The 21,953-nt window shown below is 41.7% G+C and overlaps 1 protein-coding gene across 1 annotated transcript in view; it reads right to left on the bottom strand.

Moving 5' to 3' along the window:
- The window catches only part of megf11 (multiple EGF-like-domains 11), a gene marked incomplete at both ends in the record, with an annotated part of 50,962 nt that extends 35,737 nt beyond the window's left edge, over nucleotides 1-15,225 (bottom strand). Inside the window, 5 exons of the mRNA XM_083972983.1 lie at nucleotides 8,334-8,354; nucleotides 8,518-8,610; nucleotides 12,969-13,069; nucleotides 13,523-13,624; nucleotides 15,119-15,225. Of these exons, the coding sequence (XP_083829109.1) occupies nucleotides 8,334-8,354; nucleotides 8,518-8,610; nucleotides 12,969-13,069; nucleotides 13,523-13,624; nucleotides 15,119-15,225 (424 nt within the window). The remainder of the gene's footprint in view (nucleotides 1-8,333; nucleotides 8,355-8,517; nucleotides 8,611-12,968; nucleotides 13,070-13,522; nucleotides 13,625-15,118) is intronic.
- Nucleotides 15,226-21,953: the final 6,728 nt, after the last annotated feature.

Below are 21,953 nucleotides of genomic sequence, written 5' to 3'. Positions count from 1 at the left end.
TCAGTCACAGACAGCGGAAAGATAGCACTGCCATTAAAGTAAGGTGCAGGGCATTCTGCTATCTCACACAAACAACATGCAATATAACCTTCTGAGAGGGTGGCACAACTGCAGGCGAGGCAGATCACAGTGGAATGCAAAATACAACCCCAAATACCCTAGGGCCCGGAGGCAAATTTGATTAAAAGTTTGTTTTTCTTCACTCTCAACAAACGGAGGAGCTCGTCGATGCGGCACTGACAGTTAATTGGACTTGGCAGGGCCACGAGTTCATTCGTCAGCATTGTGTGGGGCTTGCCTAGGAGGAGCAGGACAATCGATGTCCCTCAGGACGGCCTGTAATCACTGCAACACTCCAATGAAGTCCAGGGTTAAACATCAGGAGATTGCAGGTGCACCAGAGGATCTGAGAAAGACTGCTAATATGCTCCCAATCCCAAAGCAAACCAAGGACACTGCAACACAGCACCCAAAGGACTGTGATGATCCCTAAGAACTGAGTCAGGCCTCGGGCCATTATTCTGACCCAAATTATCACAAATCCAAGGTCCCTAGAGGAGATATCAGTGTCTCTGATAAGTGTTTTGTAAAGACAATATGTATTAGACTTTTCATGTGCATAGTCTAGATCGGTAGTTCCCAATCTGAGGTTCGAGACCCCCCACAAGGGTTCACAAGTTCACACTGAGGGGTCCTCCAGGATATTAAAAGAAGAAAAAACTGTTTTTTCTAATCAATATTCTGTCTCTTTTCACACCTTTCTCTAATCTTTTTTTGTGAATTATTGGATCACTTTTGGCTTTTCTGGCATTTAAGAATTATTCAAATAAAACTAAGGGAGAAAAAAAAAATCACACGTCGGATGAACTTGTCACATCAAACGCAACTGAATGAGATGATTAATAAGGAGTGAAATGGACAGTTATATAATCATTTCATTTCATTAAATCATTCTGAGTAAATGTACCTCTTCAAGTCCTGCATGACAAACTTCCTCACAGGAGGAAACAGTTCAGCTTCAAAAGGTCACAAGCCACAAAGGACATGCCACTCAAAATATGACAGTGAAGATGAAGGGAAACATGAAACAGAACATCATGAGAGTCCATGTGATAATGGGTCGACCACACACTGAACTGTAAGAAGGTCATCAAAGTCAATGGTCGGTAAAAATCAATTAAATCTATAGAAACAAACTTCATACAGTACAAATGGCAATGAACCACAAAATCAAGTGCGACTTATGTATGTATGTGTGAAATGAGCCTAAACCAGCTTTGGTCCATGTTGGTATTCTGGAGGTATCTTATCTCTCTAAACTGTTATCATAGCATTTCAGCTATTTTAGACACACTGACCTTCTCTTAAGGACAGGAGATAAGGATTTTTAACGTCCTTATTAAATCAAGCCATCTATGCAGGCTCTCAGCTGGGTAGTGTGTTCCAGGAGCTCTTAACGCTCTTTCCCTGACTAATGACAAACATCACAGTGATAATGACCAGCGGGACTGGATGTTGAATCATGCTAACTATCACCATGATATGCCATGATATCCACCGGCTTATATGCATGGAAGAAAAGCATACTCAAATTCTCCCACACACACACACACACACACACGGACGCAGACAGACAGACACACACACACACACATTTAGGCATTCTCCCAAAGGTAATGGAGCAGTGAGCTCTTGGGGAACAATAAATCCTGCTTAATGGGATGGTACAAAAAAAATCTTCAGAGCCGGGCAAAGTCAATCTGCATACTGGGCCAATGAGGCTTATATGTACAGAAAGTGTTACAGATACGTGTGTGCGTGTGTCAAACCAGCTGATGCATGATGCTAATGCAAAACCTCTTCAAAAGACTGTGTTGTGTTGCTTTTAGTAAGAATATTTTAATCGTACTTACAGTAGTTCATGATCAGCATTCGTATGTGTGTGTGGGGTCAGCAGTAAGGAGAGGGCTCTCGGCTACAGTGTGTGCACTATAATTCATTTGGTTGACTCGCCATCGCTGGGCATCAAGTCTGGGCTGGTGATTTACACCGCACATAAGTCACATGATAGACATAAAGGGAAGGATCTGAGAGGAAACGCTGTCCAAGCCACATCCTGAAGCATCTCTGTCAAAGCCTTAGCAGTGACATCGACATCCACACATGGTTCAGTCCTGTTCCACATCCAACACTGGCCACTGCTGCTAAAGTGCACATGACAAAACGCCTCCCCAAGCGTTGCATTGCCCCAGCTATTCATAAATCCATAGCAGAGTTTGTGTGTAAAGTTCATCCACTTTCCAACCTGTGCTTTACTAAATTGAGGCTTCCTTAGCTAGTTACACTTTGATAATCAGTAAATCAGTTACTGGGAAATATCTACCACAGAGGTCTTCAACAGGGGGTCCGTGACCCCTAGGGGGTCCGCAGAGGTGCTGCAGGGGCGTGGTGGAATTTTTGGTAGACAATGTTTTATATCTTTTAGTTTCCGCATTTATGTTACAAATAAAAATGTCAATTTGAATAGCTTGTCTGCATGATTATCATGTAGTTCATAGATATCAGTGTTGGTATCAGTTTTAAATGGCAGTGGCACGGCCACCCTACCTGTACACCAGGGGTGTCAAATGTGCGGCCCATGGGCCAAAACTGGCCCGGCAGGGGGTCCAATCTGGCCCTCAGAATGAATTTGCAAAGTGTGAAAATTACATAGAAGGCAGAAGAGGCATAATATTGTTTAATGTTTAATATAAAACATTTTATATAGTACAATAAAGTAGGGGTCCCTGCTCCTTGGACTGGAAAACGTTGAAGACCACTGATCTACAGTCAAAGGCAACTTAAAAAAAAAAAAGGAAGATAAAAAGAAACAAACATTTTGCAAGGCCAACATTTTATTAATTTAAAGTTTTTTTGCAAGTTTATATTTTCTCACCAAAATACAATGTATCTTTGAGGCTTTTCAAGCATCTCTGTGAAAAATTTGCAAAGCTATTTTATTAGATATTTTAAATAATACTTTGTTAATTCATGTTTGCAAGTTAGCAGCTTTGTTCTTCCCTGACTTTGCTGCTGCTACAGTATTTGCTACACCTGTTGCTCCTTACTACAACAGCAACTATTGAATGATGAACAAAACATGATGAAAGCAGCAGCAGGATGTGAACTGTGCTGCTTCTATGCTCATATGAGGTCCATAAAAATGTCTCTTGCTTGCACAGTGTACAAAGACTCCACTGGGCACATTAAACTTGTAAATGCAAATGACAGTATGACTTAATTGTATATTCAAACAAGAAGAAATAAATGTGTTTCAGAATTATGTGGTTGTATTCATGGAGTCTCAAGTGAGTGGAAATATCTTATTACATCGACCAAAGCAAAGAATATTTAATTAGTGCACCTCAAACATGATCCCAGGAATGTTAGACTGTGTTTGACAAATGCAATTTAAAGTCCACCCAGTTCATATTATCAAACAGCATTTATTGTTGAATATTAATGGGTCATACCGTGTTAGTAAGCTAACTTTAGTTAGTTCAGTGTCTTACATAAGAATTACATCTTCCAGTGTGTAAATATTTAATTACAACTATTTTTAATGTAAAAATGAGTCCGTGTGGTGAAACCAGTTCTTAGTTAGACATGAAGACCACATTCAGACCAACTGTAGCCCCACATGAAAAAAAAAAACACAGCCTCCTCATTAATATGTATGAGGCTGATCCAGTGATGCAGCGCGGGTGCCAAGACAGGGGCAAAAAAAAGGGGTCATAACCCAAACCCCCATCCAATGCACTTTGCCAAATGATGTTCAACAAAAGTTCATACAGGCTCAGCTTGAAAATAAACCAAGCTCACATTCCTGCTCACTTGCTTTTTAACATGAACAGTGTTATTTCTGCTCTTATTCACCTCACAATGTTCATAATAATGGATAAAATGATCAACAGTATTACAAACCAGTGTGCAGTGTTTTGGTATCTGATAAGCCATCTAACACATGGCTCTGTTGCCCGAGTTGGACTTCCTGCTTTATAATTCATGTTTCACCAATGCCTGAAGCAATACGTCCACTCAATTATTTTATGGAGGGCTGCTTTTTGTATGAACATGACTCAACACTGATAACTCGTTTAGGTTTGATAGTCTAAGGAAAGCTGCTTCCACTGGCTTCACTTCATCAGTGTGATATGGAGTCAGAAATGAGCATGAACTCTGTGCTTTGGAGAAATAAATAAGGCTGTCACATACTTGGCAGTATATAAACTGGCTCCAACGCTCCCCAGGAGCCCAGTGTGCTATAGAAAAACAAAACTGTCAACGCAGGAGGGTTTCATGGACACACGCGCGCACGCACACACTCGTATGGAGCAGTTAAATGTGCTCCATGAGGCTCTATAGATCGGTCAATCTTCTGCCCCCTCGAGAAATACCATTGCCCGGGCACTTTGATCTATCAAAATGAATGAGGCAGTCGACATCAGATGTTACAAGCAGCAAGCCCCCCCCCTGGAATGATACAGTGTATGATACAGAATATTTATCACTCAAAAACACCTCTTTATGCGAGAAATTTAATAGTTTTATACTTTTTAAAAAGAAGATGTGTGGACATGACATCCCACTTTATGTGGCCTCACGATCTCAAAGAAAAAGGACTTGTTGCTTTTACACTGATGTAGACGCACGCGCAAATATTGAATTCTGTTTAATCTGTGGGATTAGTGGGGAGAGAAGTTTTGAGAGAAAAGCGTTAAATTGAGAGACACTTGGAGTGATGTGTTTAGTGAGAGTAAATCTGTGTGAGCATCTCTTCTCCCTTCTGTGTAATTCACAGTCTCTTGGTCTTTGACAGCGATGCATGTCAATGTCCTGCTGCTGTGAGACTGGAGAGGAACCATATGGCTCAGATGCCAGAGGGAGTCCTCACATGGGTGTTTCTCAAGCCAGAATGAAGGCATGGTTTGAGTCTCGTGGCTCTTTCACATTGCATCTACACTATTCAACACAGCCAGTTAAAAGACTAATCACTGATTTAAAACTTTAATAATGAAAAATTTTACCGTTTTATTTGACGATTTATATAAAATGAGTAGCATGTAGCCGCCCTTGTCTACTGCAATATCCCATAAACAAGCGTTCATAGGCCACATTCATCAATTAACCATGTGTATGGCACCCATAGCAGTGGCTGCCTTCCTATTTGAATGCATTAGGGAGGAATATGTTACCTCATGGACCACGGCTGACCAAACACATTAGATTTGGCTATTAAGTGTGATAGATTTCTTTTTAGTACACAAACGATGCTTTGCGGTTAACAAAGCTAAACCTACTCCTTGGACTTTTCAGATATGCATCCTGGTAGCATTGATTTATAGAATCTCTGCACAAGTGGGCGAACGTTTTCCACCGCAGTAAGGAAAAGGAAACTCCAAGAAGGCAGAGAGAAAGAAGTAACTGTAAAATCAAAGCTCTGTATTTATGCACATTTCTTATCCCTGAACACTGGGGACCAGTATCATTATCCAACTGAAGCACATGAAATCAATGATAGTGCTTCAGTGCACATAATATTTAACAAGTGATGGCAGTCATGGCTAAATATACCTTGCACATACAACCTCTATCTTTATCAGTGTTTTTATTTGAAAGCTGTTATTACTGTAGCATATAGTGACCCCGTGTGACAGGCTCATCAAAGGGGATTTAATCACAAGTGCTGAGAGACAGAGGCAACGTCATTTCTTTGTAACTTTAGAAAAACTAAAGTCTACTTTTAAATCCAAGAAACTCATAAGATTCAGGGGAAAAAATTATAAAGTTTTCATGCAATAAACTCATAGTTTTCTACAGTGATTTGATTTCCCATTTCATCTCATACCATGTTGTTCTTTTTACAGCAACATATACTATATTTGTTGTAAACTACAACCAATAACATCACTACTTTGGCTTAACACAGCCCTGTACTTCAGTTGACTAAAATGACTAAAGACATGCTGTTCAGGCCGATAAGCAGAGCTCCATCTATCTGAATTGCGCCACAACAATTGCTGCTGTCCCTGTTTTATTGTGCCTAATATTTTTTCATCATTTGGTTTTTTTCTTCTTTTTACATGGTGCAAATCCTACGGAGAACAATGTTGTTTTTCAAGACGAACCCTTCTGACAAAACAAAGTATACACAGTGGCACAGAGGAGACAAGCACAGTGCATTTCAATATAAAAAAGAGCAGAAGGCAAAGTGACAGAAAACACAAGCACAACAGAGGAAAACAGACACAAAATAAACATTAACAGGTACATGTCACCACACTTAAATGCCCTGAGTTGTTGAATGAAGAAAAAAAAAGAAAAAGGAAATGATAATTTCATTATAGAAACATGTTCAAGACCATGTACCACAAACACAATACACAGACATTAGAGCAATCACACAAACCAACAACAGCAATTAATCATTCATCGCTCTTTCGGGACAACGCAACCTCAACTCTGACTGATCCAAATCCACGTGTGATAGATGTAGAACAAGACTTCTGCAAACAACAGTCAACAGCAAACGCCCTGCTTCGCTGTTTTATCTGTGGGTAACATCTAGCAGTGTGTCCTTGAGAAGACACCCCAGGACTCCAGGCAGGTCACCGGGGTGACTCCAGGCCGGTCTGGTCTCAGTGGGACAGTTGCCTCAGGCCGGGGAAGAGGATGAAATGTTTTCTGGCTACAGCAGGTGGACACCAGCAGGTGAAAAACAGGCGATATCTTTTCTCCAGCCTTCAGCACCCCCTCCCCAACACAACTCACTGAATCTCTCCCACCTTATCGCCTTCTCTTCTCTGGCCACAAACAGTCCAACTCTTTATTTTCACCACCTGACCCATATACAAAACTGCTTCCTGGTGGGTGCTGCTCCAGAAATGAGGTCCAAGCCTTTGATCCAGCTCCAGATCACTGGCTGAAAGACTGTCACTTCAGCTTTAGGCCTCTCAGCATCCCACGGCAGCTCTTCATCTCCAAGCCTGGGCGACACACTTTTTTCTTTTTTCTTTTTTTTAATCACATTCACACATTCTTTGTCATGCGACCAGCCCATTCTGCCCTCTTACCAGCTACTGTACCACAAAACTGGCTCTTGTGCTATCTAAACTACTTCACTCAAACATAATAGTGGTTCAGCAAACAGCGAATAAACCTTGGTGTTGACTCTATTGGAACTGTGTAGCAAGTGTGCTTGTCAGCCTATGGGACACAATATGATGGCTACATCCACTTACATGAAGTCTACTAAATATCATATCACCTATCTTTGCTGGCTGAAGGTAAAATTTACAGTGGGAGACAAAAAAAAACATGCTGAACCATTTACACGAAGGGAAAAGAGGGCAGATTTAATTTAAAAATTGGCACGCATTCCTCATTTCTACAGATGAAAGCTCATAAATGAAAAAGCCTGGATTCATGCCTGGTATGGAAATCTAAAGTTATGAATAATGCCTCTGTCTCAATCATCAAGTCTGTTTTAATAAGGTGGATTAGCCCAGCACCTGCAGGCTGAAAGGCACACACGGCTGCACTCCTAACCAACCAAGAGTGGGACAAGAGTCCCTGCGGGCCCTGAACCTCACATCCTGCCTGTTGGACCCTCACCAGTCTGTGGGAGCGAGCAGCAGCTACAGCAACAGCTCAGGCTTGTCATTTATGCCCATGAATCCACCTCCAATGGACCGGCGGCGCAGAGAGAGCGGCTGATTTACACACAGTTGCTAATCAGTTGAATGGCTCTCTTGCTAATGAAAACTCATAGATCTATACAATAACACTACTGATTTGATTTTAGCTCCCATTACTCATTCCTAAATATGCAATAGGTAACCAGACTTAAATGTTACAGGGAGCAGAGAATTTGGGGTCAGAAAGACAGAGCCTGGGGCACTACAGTACCATCTCTGTATGCACATTCACTATTTCTCTGTAGGCATATAAACATCACAAAGGTATAAATAGATTCTTTCCTCTTTGTCTGGCCCCGGCGACACTCAGCATTTAGCTGATTGCAGGATGGATATGCCGAACTCCACCCTCGCAGCCGGCTCTGGAGGCTGAAGTATAACCCCAGTAAACAGAGAGGCCACTGCAATGGTTTGTTACAGCTTGGCATTGATTCATCTTTCCACTGAACAAGTCATAGGCACCAGTCTAATCATGATTAAGACCATAACAGAGAATGCGGTAGACACAGGGGGATGCAACCATCCATCCATCCGCTATATTCATCAAGCAAATCACTTCCACTTCCAGCAAATGAGAATGAATTCATTGTGACTTACCTGTTCCATTGGCTGTGTTTGCTAAGAAGAGAGGATACAAAGCTGAGCAGCTTTGAGATAGACGAACATTGAGGCAAAAAACAGATTCACAGCAGAGTCTTAAGGACTATCTGGCTGTGAACGCCTTTTAGGAATAAATGAGTCTAAGAGACTGATTGAAGGTTTAGAAGTTAAGTGCACTCACCACTGGAGCAGTCCAGGCCGCCCCATCCAGGCTCGCACTGGCAAGTATCGGGAGACACACAGCGACCGTGGACGCACTCCTCCGTGCACAGAGCTGAGACACACACACAGATGTTCCCTCATCAGTGCAGTTCATAATGGCGTTAACACACACAAACAGAGTGTAAAACATCATTAAACCACCAATAAACAGCAGAACGAAAACCACCGAGATAACAGCTGAAAGAAAATGGCCCATAAAATTGAACACTCAATATCTCTCTAATACCATCAAGGGACTAAATCTTCGCCATGGCACTCATATTTAACATCCATCTTCACTGCTTGACACTGGGCTAAATGATTTCTTAGCAGATTGAGTCCTTGGTCAACATCTTGGTTTATCACATAGCTTTACTCTCCACAATGAGCTGTTATCAGCAGGCTGAGCCATGAAGGAACAAGCCGTAAATCCCTTCTAATTTGATCAGCCAGTGCTTTGTCATATAGTGATGCTTTAATGTAGCAGGTCCAGGCACCGCAGTGTTTACTAAGTGTGCAGTTTTCTTGATCATTCATATTGAGCAACACGGCACCCAATTGATTGGGTTGACATTAGTATTCCTGGGAGCGTGTTCACAAGAGCTGGAAGTTTGGTGCAGCTGGATAATAAAGTGACCTATAAGGATTTTTTTTTTCCTTTGCCATAGCACCATTTTTTTTGCGTCTGTGTGTGTGAGGGGCCAAGAAGGAAAAGTATCACAAAGATAGACACTTAGCATAAATAAATCTGTGGCAAGGTCATCTGGCCAGCAGGGTTAAAACAGACAGGCTCTTATCTGAGGATGGAGACAGTCTGACCAATACAACGGGAGAGAAACCCTGCCTGATGGGAATCAGCAGTTCACATGGCCTGTGGAGGGATGATACATAATCCAAGGACAGAAGAACAGACAGTCCATCCAACACCTCATCCAAGTTCTGCATCCTTTGTTCTGTAGTTTTATTATCAGAAGTGGAAAGGGCATCTATGAGTTGTTGTGTTAGTTTCTTCTTTTTTTCCCCAACAAAATTAACCCTGCTGTGATTTTTCAGCTCTGTGTGTAACACCATGGCACATACCCTGCAGGCAGAGAGGTCAGCTAGAGCTGGATGCAGGCCTGAACACTGCTACTATAGATTATCACTCAATCAGGCTTCGATTAGGATCCACCGCCAGCGGGAGAGATGCAGCAGGAGAGGAGAAAGAGGAGTGAATCCCAAACACCCACAAGCCGCTGCTAATCTCAGAAACGCTCCCAAGGCAAAAATGGTAAACCAGAGATTGAAAGATAATTCAGGGGCAGATTTCTGAGCATCAGTACTCTGGCAGGAAACTGTCTAATTGCAGTAAGCCAGGGGAGAAAAAAAAAGAAGAAGAAGAGGAGGAGGAGGGGGGAAGGAGCTCCAACATTTGTGCTGACGAAGGTGTGAGATCGACTACCTGTAATCAATGAGTCCACAGTATGCAGAGTATTCAAAGAGAAGCGGAGACGAATTCAATGTCACCATGATGAGTTGATTTCGTTTAGTTTCAATCAGCAAATTCTGATCAGCGAGAACAGGGAAATGCAAATGTGTCACATCCTTCAGGAAAAAAAAAGAAATATGGAAATGAAGTTTTGAATATGGGAGAAAGGATAAAGCGCACCCTTCTCCTGAGATCTGAACCGGTGTACTGAAGGGATGGCATAATAAAGTAGGAGGTAGGTCTTTCATTTTAATTGAAATTCATGAATCACTCTGCTTAACTCATGTCTAAGGAATCTGTTGGAAAATTGAGTCTTTCATCTAGATAAAAGGCTAATCTAACTCATTATGCAGAGGTGTTATCAGAACGGGGAACAATGGAGCTAATTGGTGATTGTCATGCAGTGTTAATAAATTTAATATTCTTGCCCAGTCAAACTACAATCTTTTAAAATGTCTGATAAAATAGATCTTTATAGTCTCTCCTCTAAATGTGTTTTGGAGGAGCTTAGCTGCAGTCAGGCAGAGGAGACCTACCTTTACTATTCTGTTTATGATTTCTGTTCTAGTTGTAGTGGTTTGGAGTACAAAGTGAAGTGAAAATCGTGGAACAATGTGATGTAGCTGATGGTTAAATCAGTCTAGGGGAGATGCCTACAGAACATATCAAACAACTTCCTCCAAAGCGTCTTTCACATGCTTCTATGTAGCAGTGGGATGATTTATTTTAAAACTACGTCTTTGAAGCATTAAAAAAAAAAAAGCAACAAAGCCAAAATGAAAAAGAAATCAAAGGCTCAGTCTTCCTTTCTGGTGAAAAATCTCATCATCTCCCCGTTCATCAAAACCCAAATGTGAAATGTGCTAGCATATTGCTGCCAGAAACTTTATCAAAACCCAACTAATTCTGCCGCCAACGTCGTTTTTAGTATCGTCTCACAGCGCCGGATGGGCAAGAGTCATGCAGGAGTCATCTGGCCTAAATGCTCTGAGAAAAGAGGGAGTCACAGCCCTGCAGAGGGTGTCAGCCTCTGAAGATATTACAAGCTGTTGTCATTAGCGAGCTCCTCTCACTTCCTCTTGCACAACTGTAATAATCATGCTTATTAGAGGGGAAATGAGTTCCTCACATCCTCCACATAGGCCAGTTACAGATTAAGGTAATAACCTACGACAGATCAAAGGTCACAGAATTAATAAAGACCTCTAGTCGGAGGCTTCAAGCGCTAATTAACGAAAAACAGATCAAAGTTCAACTCATAGTGGAGAGGCTTTGAGTAAATTAAGCAATCACATCCAAACACAGAAGGAAATAAAATAACAAAAACAAACAACCTTAAAGATAATGTTAGTGATTCTGTCAGAAGTATTCTCTTTTTGCTTATTTGTGTGATTATTTTGGTTCATCCAAGGTCCTTATACCCCCATGATTCATTTAGCTGCTTTTCATTGGAGCTAATGTAAGTGTTGATGTGGTGCCACATAATGAAAAAAAAAAGAAAAAAGAAAAACACAGGCAGGATTAAAAGGCAAACACTCTTCAAACATTTCGGACTTTTAATTAAATCGACTTCATGGAAAATGCTACAGTAAACTAACAATACACAGGGGGAGGGATATTTTACATTCGGTAAACAACAAAGTGTCCAGAAATAGACGACTTGAGTAAATTTTGGGTCGATTTCCTCTGACAAAAGGGGGCACCCTTTTTGTTACTGCATGCAAAACAGCTCGGGGAGTACAAATCTCTTAATCCTGGTAGTGAGAGTGTGAGGATTAAAAGGGGTGGAACAGTTTGCAAAGGCAGCAAAAAGCAAAGGCTGCCCTCTCTGCCCCCATCAACCCAGTCTCACCACTTTACCTGAGAATGGGTTAAAGGGGAAAGTGGCTGTTTTCACCCTCAGCTTCACATAATATCTAAGTAAAAGTAAACCTATTGTTCATACATAGACGAAGCCACACGTGAGAGGCACCTCCGCAGTTTGGAGACCGGTTAACACCCTGGAAAGACTGTCAATCGCCAAACAGCTCTATTGTCAGTCAACTGGTTAATGGTTACATTATTGATCAATGTGTTTAAGACCCCCCTGATAATCACACCAGCTCTTATCCTTGGCTGGCTGGCTGACTTCCCGGTGCTCTGCTGCCCTGAGGCTAGTAAAGCCTAGACAAGGACAAGCTCTGCTATGGTCAAAGAGCAAACCCACACGACTGCAGTCACTCTATCAGTAATTCCCTCATGCTGCAAAAGATCTAGGAAAATATTAAAGTGTGGTTCTAATCTTATTTAAAGAGAATAAAACATTAGGTAAGGAGAGAATATCAAAAACGTAGCTCTCACCAGCTTTATGTTCTGTCTTTATTTGGCCACCATGCAAAAGTATGCGGTTTGATGTGTGCAACTAAAAATAGAAATTGATGACCATTAATGAAGCTATAAAAATGACAGTGAAGGATTGTTATCAGCATATTGCTCCGGTCCAATTTTCACGGCTTCTGCTTTTTTTATGTTATTGAACTCCAGTGTGGTTTTATGGAGGGTGCTGTACCTACTCAGTCTGTAACTGGCACTCTTTTGGCTCGTTAATTTTTCTCATTGTTATACAACTTCAATTAAATTACTCTTGCAGGAAGAGTAAAGCAGGGCGCGGGCTATGGCGTAAAATGCTTTTCCTCCGTGTTAAATCACGCTCAATCATCTTAAACTGAGTAAATTCACATGGATGCTAACAGAGGAGGTGGTGGTGGTAGGGGGGGTGGGGTTATTGGATGATCATGATAAAACAAAAAAAATAAAAGGATCAGCCTGGTGTGGGGGTGACGGAGTGGGGTGGGAGGACTGCCAAGGAGTTGTAGCTTTATCTGCAAGCCAACCAGAGACTCCTTTTCTCTTAATGTCTAGCAGGCACAACCTGAAATGTCATCAGTGAAGACAGAGGAGTTACAAAAAAAAAGGACACTCACGAACACACAAGTCTCCGCTCTCAAAGTAACCAGGGCAACACTGCGAGCGACGCCTATACATGGTCCTCACTCCCCGCCGGTAAGCCGTCTTATAGCTGATCCTGGAAAAACAGACACGCAGAGAAAGCTATGTGATGTAAAGACTGACCCTTTCTGAAGGGCAGAGAAACATATAGACAGCAGACAGAAAAAGTTGTTTGTGGCATGATATTTTCTTGGAGTGGAGTTCATAAAGTAAAACAGAGAAAGAAGGATTAAAAGCCAGTTGTATTTTGTGTAAAGCACCTGCTACATAAAAGTCAGTATTTTGAGACGTGACTTTCTGTGCACTTATTTAGCTGGATGCCTACTATAAACCCTAATGGAGTAATTAAATCGTTTACCATAAGATGATTACAGTCAGATCCAGGCTTCGACTGCCTCACTGTCAGCCACATTAACAAGGACATTTATTGTGGCCTTCAGAGACTTGGCTCGGATTTTGGGAAACGGTAGAGGTCGAGCCACTGATGAAATAAATGCGGGGACAAACAAGGAGACTCTTGTAAACCTACCTGTGCCTTGTGCATTTAAACCAGTTGAGGATGTCTGTGCATCTGGTGTAATAGATCTGGTCAAAAGGGTGAGCGTAGGATTCCTGCACAGTCACAGCATAACTGGAAAACAGCAAACCACACACAAAAAGTGGTAGAAGAAATACTGTTTTATTAAATAATTTTAGGTTTACTTGACTTTTTCCATTTTACACAGCCCCTCTACATCTTAGAGGGAGATGTTGTTTTCTCAACAAGTTCTCCAAATTGGTGCGCTTCACAACATCTATCTGACAGCTGCAGTTTACTAGTAGACTTTACATAAAATACATTATGAGATAATAAATCACAAGTGCACAGTGTTAAATAAGAAATCAGTGCTTCCTGTGAGTCTCTACTAAACAGCAGTGTTTATATATAATCCCTTGTTGAGTTAGCTGCTCTTTGGCACAATAGTGATTTCCACATTGCCACGCATGGTTTCATCTAAATAACCATTTGAAAGAAGTTAGATTATACAATATTTCACAAAAATAGCAAAGATTAGAAGATAAATTTATGTAGCAAATTTGTTATTTCTTCTGACACGTTACGACAGGTCAGATTTAACTCTTGACCTATTAAAGGGGCACGACCCCTCAGTTTAGAACCACTGATTTATACCTAATGTATCTAGACTAGTTGAAATGTGTTTTCTTTTATCCAATTGAAACAGTAAAATCATCCTTGAGTGACATGAACAATTTATCTGCTGAACTAGTATTTTTAATTTAACACAAATAATACAAAAGTACATTCTGACGATTCCTCTGAAAACTTTGTCAGACGTTTTGAATGCAGCTCTTATATCTATAATGGGATTTTTTTTTAATAACAATATTGCACTGGTATTTGTACTTAAGTAAGGATACGAATACACTGCTGAAAGACACTGTGTAGAGAGAGAGAGTTGTATACGTATCAAGCAATATAGATTTCTGTGCTCCTTGGGGAGAGAAGAAAATACAACAACGACAGAAAAAACAATGTGAGAACAGCCTTTAGGTGATTCACGTTATAGTGATATATGCAGCACAAGTCTGAGGATACTGAGAGACCACAAAGCCATGGAGACAGCCCACTTAGGGAATTCATTTTGATGCCAGCAAGGTGGAGCCACAATCCTTAAGTACCCTCACCTTGGTCAAGCAATAATCCAGATAATATATCTTCACAGATTTCTTTCCTCCCCTTTGCATTGAGGACGGAAATTATTCCTGCTTATTTCTCAAAAGTGACACTGGCCGGCACAACTAATAATTATTCAGGCCCTATGGCTGTCATGATTGATTGGAATGAGAGTACACTGATCAATTTGCCTGCGTATTTCATTTGAAGCTGCAGCTCCTCCAGTCTCTCAGAGCCCGGCGACTTGCACTGTGTGGGATCAATACTGCTGTATGGACTTTGAGAATAGATCTGGAAGTTTGGTGAGGAGCGGCTGTAGCAGGTGCATTGAAAAAGTTCCAGGATCGACAGCATCGGTCCTGGGAGCCAGTGTTTCTCAGATCACTGCAGCTTCTCTTTCAAATCTAAAATTCAATGCAGTGTGGTCAACACCAGAGGATACATGCTCACCTCTCCCAGTGGCTGCAGACGTTTGGGTCGTCGGGGTTCAGACTCCACACGCCAGTGGCGAGGCCCAGGATAAGCAGCGCGGCCGGCAGGGCCACCGATGACCCCATCTTTCACTCTGAGAAGGGGAGCAGATACAGATATACATATGTGTTGTACTGAGATAAATGGATCTGTTCTCATATTGGCCTTTTTAAGAAAAAAATATTTGTTCTTGGAAGCAACATTTAAAGGGATAATTCAACATTTTGGCAAATTGGCCCATTGCCATAATGCCTATAGTTTTAGGAGTAGGTTAATTACCTTAAATTGTCGGTGCAAGCTATTTTTAGATCAGCAGAGTGGAGCCGTGAGCTGCTCAGAGCTACGCTATGGAAGCTAATGGAATTTCTTGGTTTCCCTCATCAAACTCATCAAATACACAATCCAGCAACTCCAAAATGCTCTTGTGGACAAGTTGTGACCTGCACATTCACCACACTATGAGATAATAACGGAACGTTACGAGACAGAGTTGTTTTCAAGGCAAATGCAGAGACTGCTTGCGGAAAAACTGCCCCCAACGGGAAGGCGCATCAGCAGTTTTGCATGAATTTACCTCTAAAACAACTCTGTCTCGTGATGTTCTGTTATTATCTCATAGCGTGGTGAATGTGCAGTGCACAACTTGTCCACCAGAGCATTTTGGAGTTGTTGGATTGTGTATTTGATGAGTTTGATGAGGAAAACCAAGAAATCTTATTAGCCTCCGTAGCATAGCTCTGCTCCACCGTTCTAAAAATAGCTTGCACCAACAATTAAAGGTAATGAACCTACTCCTAAAACTATAGGCATTATGGCAAAGGGCCATTTTGCCAAAATGTTGAACTATCCCTTTAAATAGATTACCTCAACATTTTGGGAAATAGATTTATACACCGTTTTCCATGAGTTAGATCAGAGGTTCAATGTTCAGCTCATGTTTTTTGTACAACGAGTATCATGCTGCAGTCAGCAGCTGGTTAGCTTATTTCAGCACAGACTGAAAACAGGTGGAAACAGGTGGTGTAAAGTGTAACAAAATCCACCAACCAGCACTTGAAGAGCTCAAACATTTAATTAGACTTAACTGTGTGTTCAGACAAAAACACAACCACATATACTGAGAGTAAGTGTGCATGAATTAAGCAGTAAACCAGGGCAGAGTCAACTTAGACAGAGGCCATGTGAGGAAAAAATGTTTAAATGTGAACAAAGTGTTTACGCTTATCCGGTGGCTTTATGTTTTTCGCTTTTTAAATCTACACAGTTGTGAGTACACAGGAGACAGACTGGAGGAAAATGATGGAAAGAACTGGAGTTCATGACGAGTTCAGGGATCAGTCACAGGCTGAGCGGTACAGATATACACTCCCACACACACGGTTGGAGTGTACATATAGCCAGCTCACAGCTAACCTCTGACAAGTTGGTACATTGGATGTTTGGGGCAAATAAACACAAACCGCACAAATGGCCCGGCAGTGAAACTCACAGGAGTGATGCAAGGTGGAGATTTGCTTTGCTTTCTGTCTGCACACACAGTTAGAAGACGCTGGTAGGCAGATTTTGTTGCATTTCCCAAAATGTCAAGCTGGTCTCTTAAAGTGCTTTCTTTGCAGGCTTGGATTGTCAAAACATACGCCACTGCTCTTTTTTAAACAATCGCTCCCGCGCCCGTCTCCTTCAGTAAGACCTTCAAAACCCACATGTGTTCTGCTCGGTGAGCGGCGGCACAGATCAAGGCTGTGAGTGACAGTGACGGAGATGCTGATTTGTTTAGACCAGAAGGTTATTTCATTACGCGCAGGCAAGAGCAAGAGCGCATATGATCAGCGGACATAACGGTGATGGATTCTCCACGTGCGCGGGTCTTATCTTAGCGTATCACTGCCAAAAGATAAAAGATAGACGCCTGACACACATTATCTCATGCTGTAGGTTAATGCCTGGATGCCATGAGCGGTAATACAACTATATCATGGTTATAGCAGTCTGCCTGAGGGTAGCAACCTCACACAGTGTTGTATGTTGTAATACGAACAACATGTGATAATGAATATAGAGAAACCGAAGCCTGAGTTTGTCTGTGTATCTCTTTTGCCGCTCAGCTCGTAGTGATCATATGCAGCAGTGATAGCGTGCCTGCATGTATACATTAGCCGGTGTGTGCTCTGCCTGTGCTCCGGGGTGTTAAAGGGGATGGGTTCAATATTTCTGAGTGACTGTATCCAATAACACAGGCATTCACATGTTCAGCTAATCTTCTGCATTGATAGCTGCATGTAGTTCACTCACATGTGAAAGAAAATCAATCAGACCTCCACTTCCTCTAAGTAGCAGTACGTCTGAGCAGGCAGAGGTTAAAGTCATGTTCATTTCCTTAACAGGATGATTAATCAAGATACACACGTGTTACAGGCTACAGCTGCTTTCATATTCAAGCCCCTCTCTGAGACAATCCTGTTAAATACTACAGGGATCCTGCTTGATTGACTAGAAAGCTTTTATTGCTCCTGTGATTAGACCACTGCCCTCAGTCATTCCTCTGTACGGCTCTGGACAAGTCGAACTTGTCATGTCATATTTGTCAAACTTCAGACGTTCTCAGCCACAGGCCCTGAGGCAAAGAGAAACCGAGGGGCGATAAAGTTAGGATTACCGTGAATATGTGGCGAGATTAAGTGAATCAGTAGTTTTTAGTAGTTGTTAGAGTGATGGCTGCAAGCAAAGTAAGTGCTACGGAGCCCTTGAAGAAAGAGACACTGACAGATCTAATAGCCGGAGGCACGTGGCCTTAAACTCACCTAATCTTACAGCCTGTGGTCCCTGGGTGTTTTTTTTTTTTTTCCTGTGGATACTGAGGGGGCTCTGAAAGCACAAAGTGACAGAAGCGCCGCTGTGCTCAGACGCACACACTCGCTGGGAGAGGTGATGACAGGTCGCAGATCTATGGGAGAGAAGAAAAATAATGAGCTTATGATGACACACAGAAGACACAGGCTTCCTTCCTTGCTCTGGCACACTTGCGCGCTCACAAACTCATAAATTTCTTAAGGGATCAAGAATCTCAACAGGGGTATAGTTCACAAGAGCTGCTCTTGAAAGGCCAATTTACTGTGCGCAGCCTCCACATCCGACCACACAGTTTTCATTCCATTTTCCAATGTCCCTCCTACCTGGTATCCACGGACACACGAAAGTTGCCCACAGGAATAAAAGCCTACATTAACTCAAGAGGGGCCGATACAATGAACTCTGTTCACACTTCAAACACTACAAGTGGCTTGTCCACAATGTGACAGGATCACATTATCTGCACTCATTAACAAAGTCTGCTCATGGGTTACTGCAGAGATAATGCAGCCACGAACAGAGCATTGATGTGTTCATCATCTCTCTCACTACGCTGCTCTTAATGACTCCTCCAGGAGGTCAGAGGGCAGGTTTGAGATTCTTCCTCCCTTCATTTACTGCAGATCTTGAATTAAGATGTAAACATAAGCACAACAAAATAATAATAACAATAATATGGCTGTTTTTGTTCTCGGCTGAATAAATTATTCAACATCTTTCTTTTGCATGTAAAGTATTGCTAAGGCCCAGCTGGATGGACATTCAGACATGAGGTGGACTCATTATGTCGATTGCGGTAATAAGATTATTTTAAAGAAAAAAGAGAGCTGATTTAAATTAACCATCCCACAAATGGCTGGCTGTAACAAAGATGTTACAATGTAGTACTACTACTTCCAAGACAAATGTATAGGCTATTCATCTAGAGAATAATTACTATTAGGATCCGTGATTTGACATTTTGTTTTGTGACCATTTTCATTCAACGTATACTAAAGCAAAAGTTGTTGTTTATATTTTGCTAGTGCTCAACTGAAGTAAAACAAATTTCAAATTAAAATCTCTATGTGATAACTCCTAAAGGACGCGACACCCATATTTAGCACCCTTCAGATTTGCCTATCAGGTTATGATGTGATGGGTTTTTTCTTTGTTGTTTTGTTTGTTTCTGGTGAATACAAAGTGTTTTGCGTGCCGTGCAGCAATTACTTCCTCATTCATTGTAATCTGCAAGCCCCATGCAGGCCGCACACACGTTTATTGTTTAATGTCATCAAAAGTGTGCCAGACACAACAAAAATGTTCATCTGAAATCAAATCTTCTGTCCAGGTTGTCAGTATGTGTGCAGCCACGCAGGGATCTGATGTCAGATTACACCCTGTTAGATCTGGTCACAAACCACCTCCGCTGTAGATATCTACGTGCAGCGCAGCATGTGCCAGTAACAGCCGGGTGACTTTAAAATCTGAATGTCAAGGACAACACATCTTTTTTTATGCCTGAAGAGATTTGCCATTTCCTTGGTGTGGATTTTAACATTTGCGATTAAAAAAAAAAGACAAAGTTTGAACAATGGTTCATTGGGTCTACGTGAGGTTCTCTTCGTTGATGATTCTGCATACAACAAGAGCACTGCAGAAGACAGACAAGTCGGATCAATATGCTGCTGTAAGCCTCCTCCCTCTATCTGCTGACATCCCAGAAAACTGTTTTGTTTCCGTTTTCACTTCAAACATGTTCACTTTGCGCCGAGCAAAATGTTCTCCAGAGTCTGTATTCACCCCTAAATGAATTTCTCTCCTGTTCCTTTGATTATTGACACTTGGAAACTGTCTAAATAGACACGCCGCTGCATCTCATCCTGCCAACAAACTGCTGAAATAGCAACGTCTTTTAGGGCCACCGATGGAGACACAAGTGCAAAAGTACAAGAAGCAGAGTGCATAGTCAAGGTGCTGGATGAATAGAAGGGTATGTGAGGATAAGGACTTCTGACAGTAAACATGTTAACGTCGCACACCTGCCTGCAGAAACACAGACACCGAAGAGACAGCGCCGCCTGCACGGCATGTCAGCAGAGACATCTGCATGATTAAAGCTATGTGTCTTCAGCGTGCGACTTATTAAAGTGCAATGCAATTAACCAGCCCGTCCCCTGGCTGACCAGATCCTGCAGTCTCCCATGAATGATGCTCAGCAGGCGTGACTGACTGGCACGAGTCAGAGGTTCACCTCCCACTGATGGATTCCAGCTGCTTTTCGGGTTCATCTTACTGCTCTATGTACTCATTCATCATAACGCTCGGTTTTTCTTCTTGCTTTTGTTAATTTACATCTACATAATGGAAACCAGTCAACGGAAACATCGTTTGGTATTGCAATCTTGTCTGGAGCAGCAGAGTGAATGCCTGATCAGTTGTGGGCTTCTGTGTGTAACATGCCTTTGCACAATCAGCCCATTATCCCTCCTCTAAATTCAAGCTGAGGGCTCATATACAATTTTTATGAGGATTCTTCTGGCCACTCAATCTGTTTTGTAATCACCACTGAAGGATTCCCAGAGCAACCTAATTTGGAGTGATCTAAAGGTTACAGGTGTAACCACGCAGCCAAGTGCCAATGAGATAAGCCCCAGTACTGGCCATCCCTGTCATCTGCTGGTGGCCATGAGTCATTAAGAGACAGGCCTCATTAGGGAGACCATGATGTTGTGCATCGTCAACACTGCCTCCCCTATAGCGCCAGCCACGTAGCTGAACGTCTCATGTTAAAGACCCGGATGACATTACAGGGCACCAGCTGGAGCAGAGCAACTGAGCAGCACAAAACTGAATCCTGAACTGGTCCTTTAAAAATGTATCATCTCCTCGGATTGTATCACTAAGTACATCTGAGCAAGTGCAATCAAGACGTACTGGCATGGTTTATTCAAGTATCTTTGTGCTTATACACTGAACATTCAAAAGTTAAATATCGTACCCCTCCTCCTGACTATCTGACCGGTGTACCACAACAAATTAAATAATATAATGACAAAACAAAATCTTAAATGGATAATATTTCAATAATTACTACTATTATAATTATATATCATTAAAAATTGGAGCTTTCTATGTCAGTACTTTGAGAACATTTTGCTAAAGATACATACAGTACTAGTACACTTGATCTAATATTTCTAGATTTTTACTTTTACTGAGGGAAAGGATCTGAATATTTATTTCCCCTTTGACTGGGGAAAAAAATCATCTGCAATAAGTTCATCTGTGCAACAAAAAATCTAGTTAGTGTTTTGTCTTCATTTCCTCTGATTTTTTTTGTTTTATTCTTCTCTTTATAAATGTCACTTTAAAGAGCCCCAACACTTGAGTTGGGCATCAAGTGTATTGAAGTCATAAAGCCCGTGAGGCTGTTTGGCGCTGCATTTATGGGAATTTTAGTAATGCTGACGGCATAAAGTGCAGCCGAGGCAGCAATGTCTTACACCTGATCTCAGTAAAAATGTACTCGTGGGTGCTTTACTTTTTATTACACTTCAGTGATTAGGAATGCCAGCTTGTCATGATCCTGCCGAGGATTAGCTTTACAATCTCTCAATCTCAGCACAGATACTCTGGCCATAATTCTGCTTAGTTATGGTTATGGACATTGGTAGTTCAACTCATTTGTGAGTGAAAGTACAGGACAAATCAGGACATACTGAGTTTGGATTATTTTATACAGGACGGGGAGGAAATTTCATCTTGCCTTTGAATATGATTTCCACAGTTGAGGGCGAAGATTGACAGGGAGGAACCGAAGACAGGCTCACAATATTCATATAGTTAACATGCACAACATTCATATGTATGGAATACGTCAGTTCCCCAAGAGAAAGTGCTGATGTATTCACCCTCCTATAGACTGTACCTCTGATGATGTATTGCATTAAAGAAGAAAAGAATATATACAAATGTGAGTATT

Source organism: Trachurus trachurus, assembly GCF_905171665.1.
Source record: "Trachurus trachurus genome assembly, chromosome: 6".
NCBI lineage: Eukaryota > Metazoa > Chordata > Actinopteri > Carangiformes > Carangidae > Trachurus > Trachurus trachurus.
This window is presented reverse-complemented; position numbering and strand designations above follow the sequence as displayed.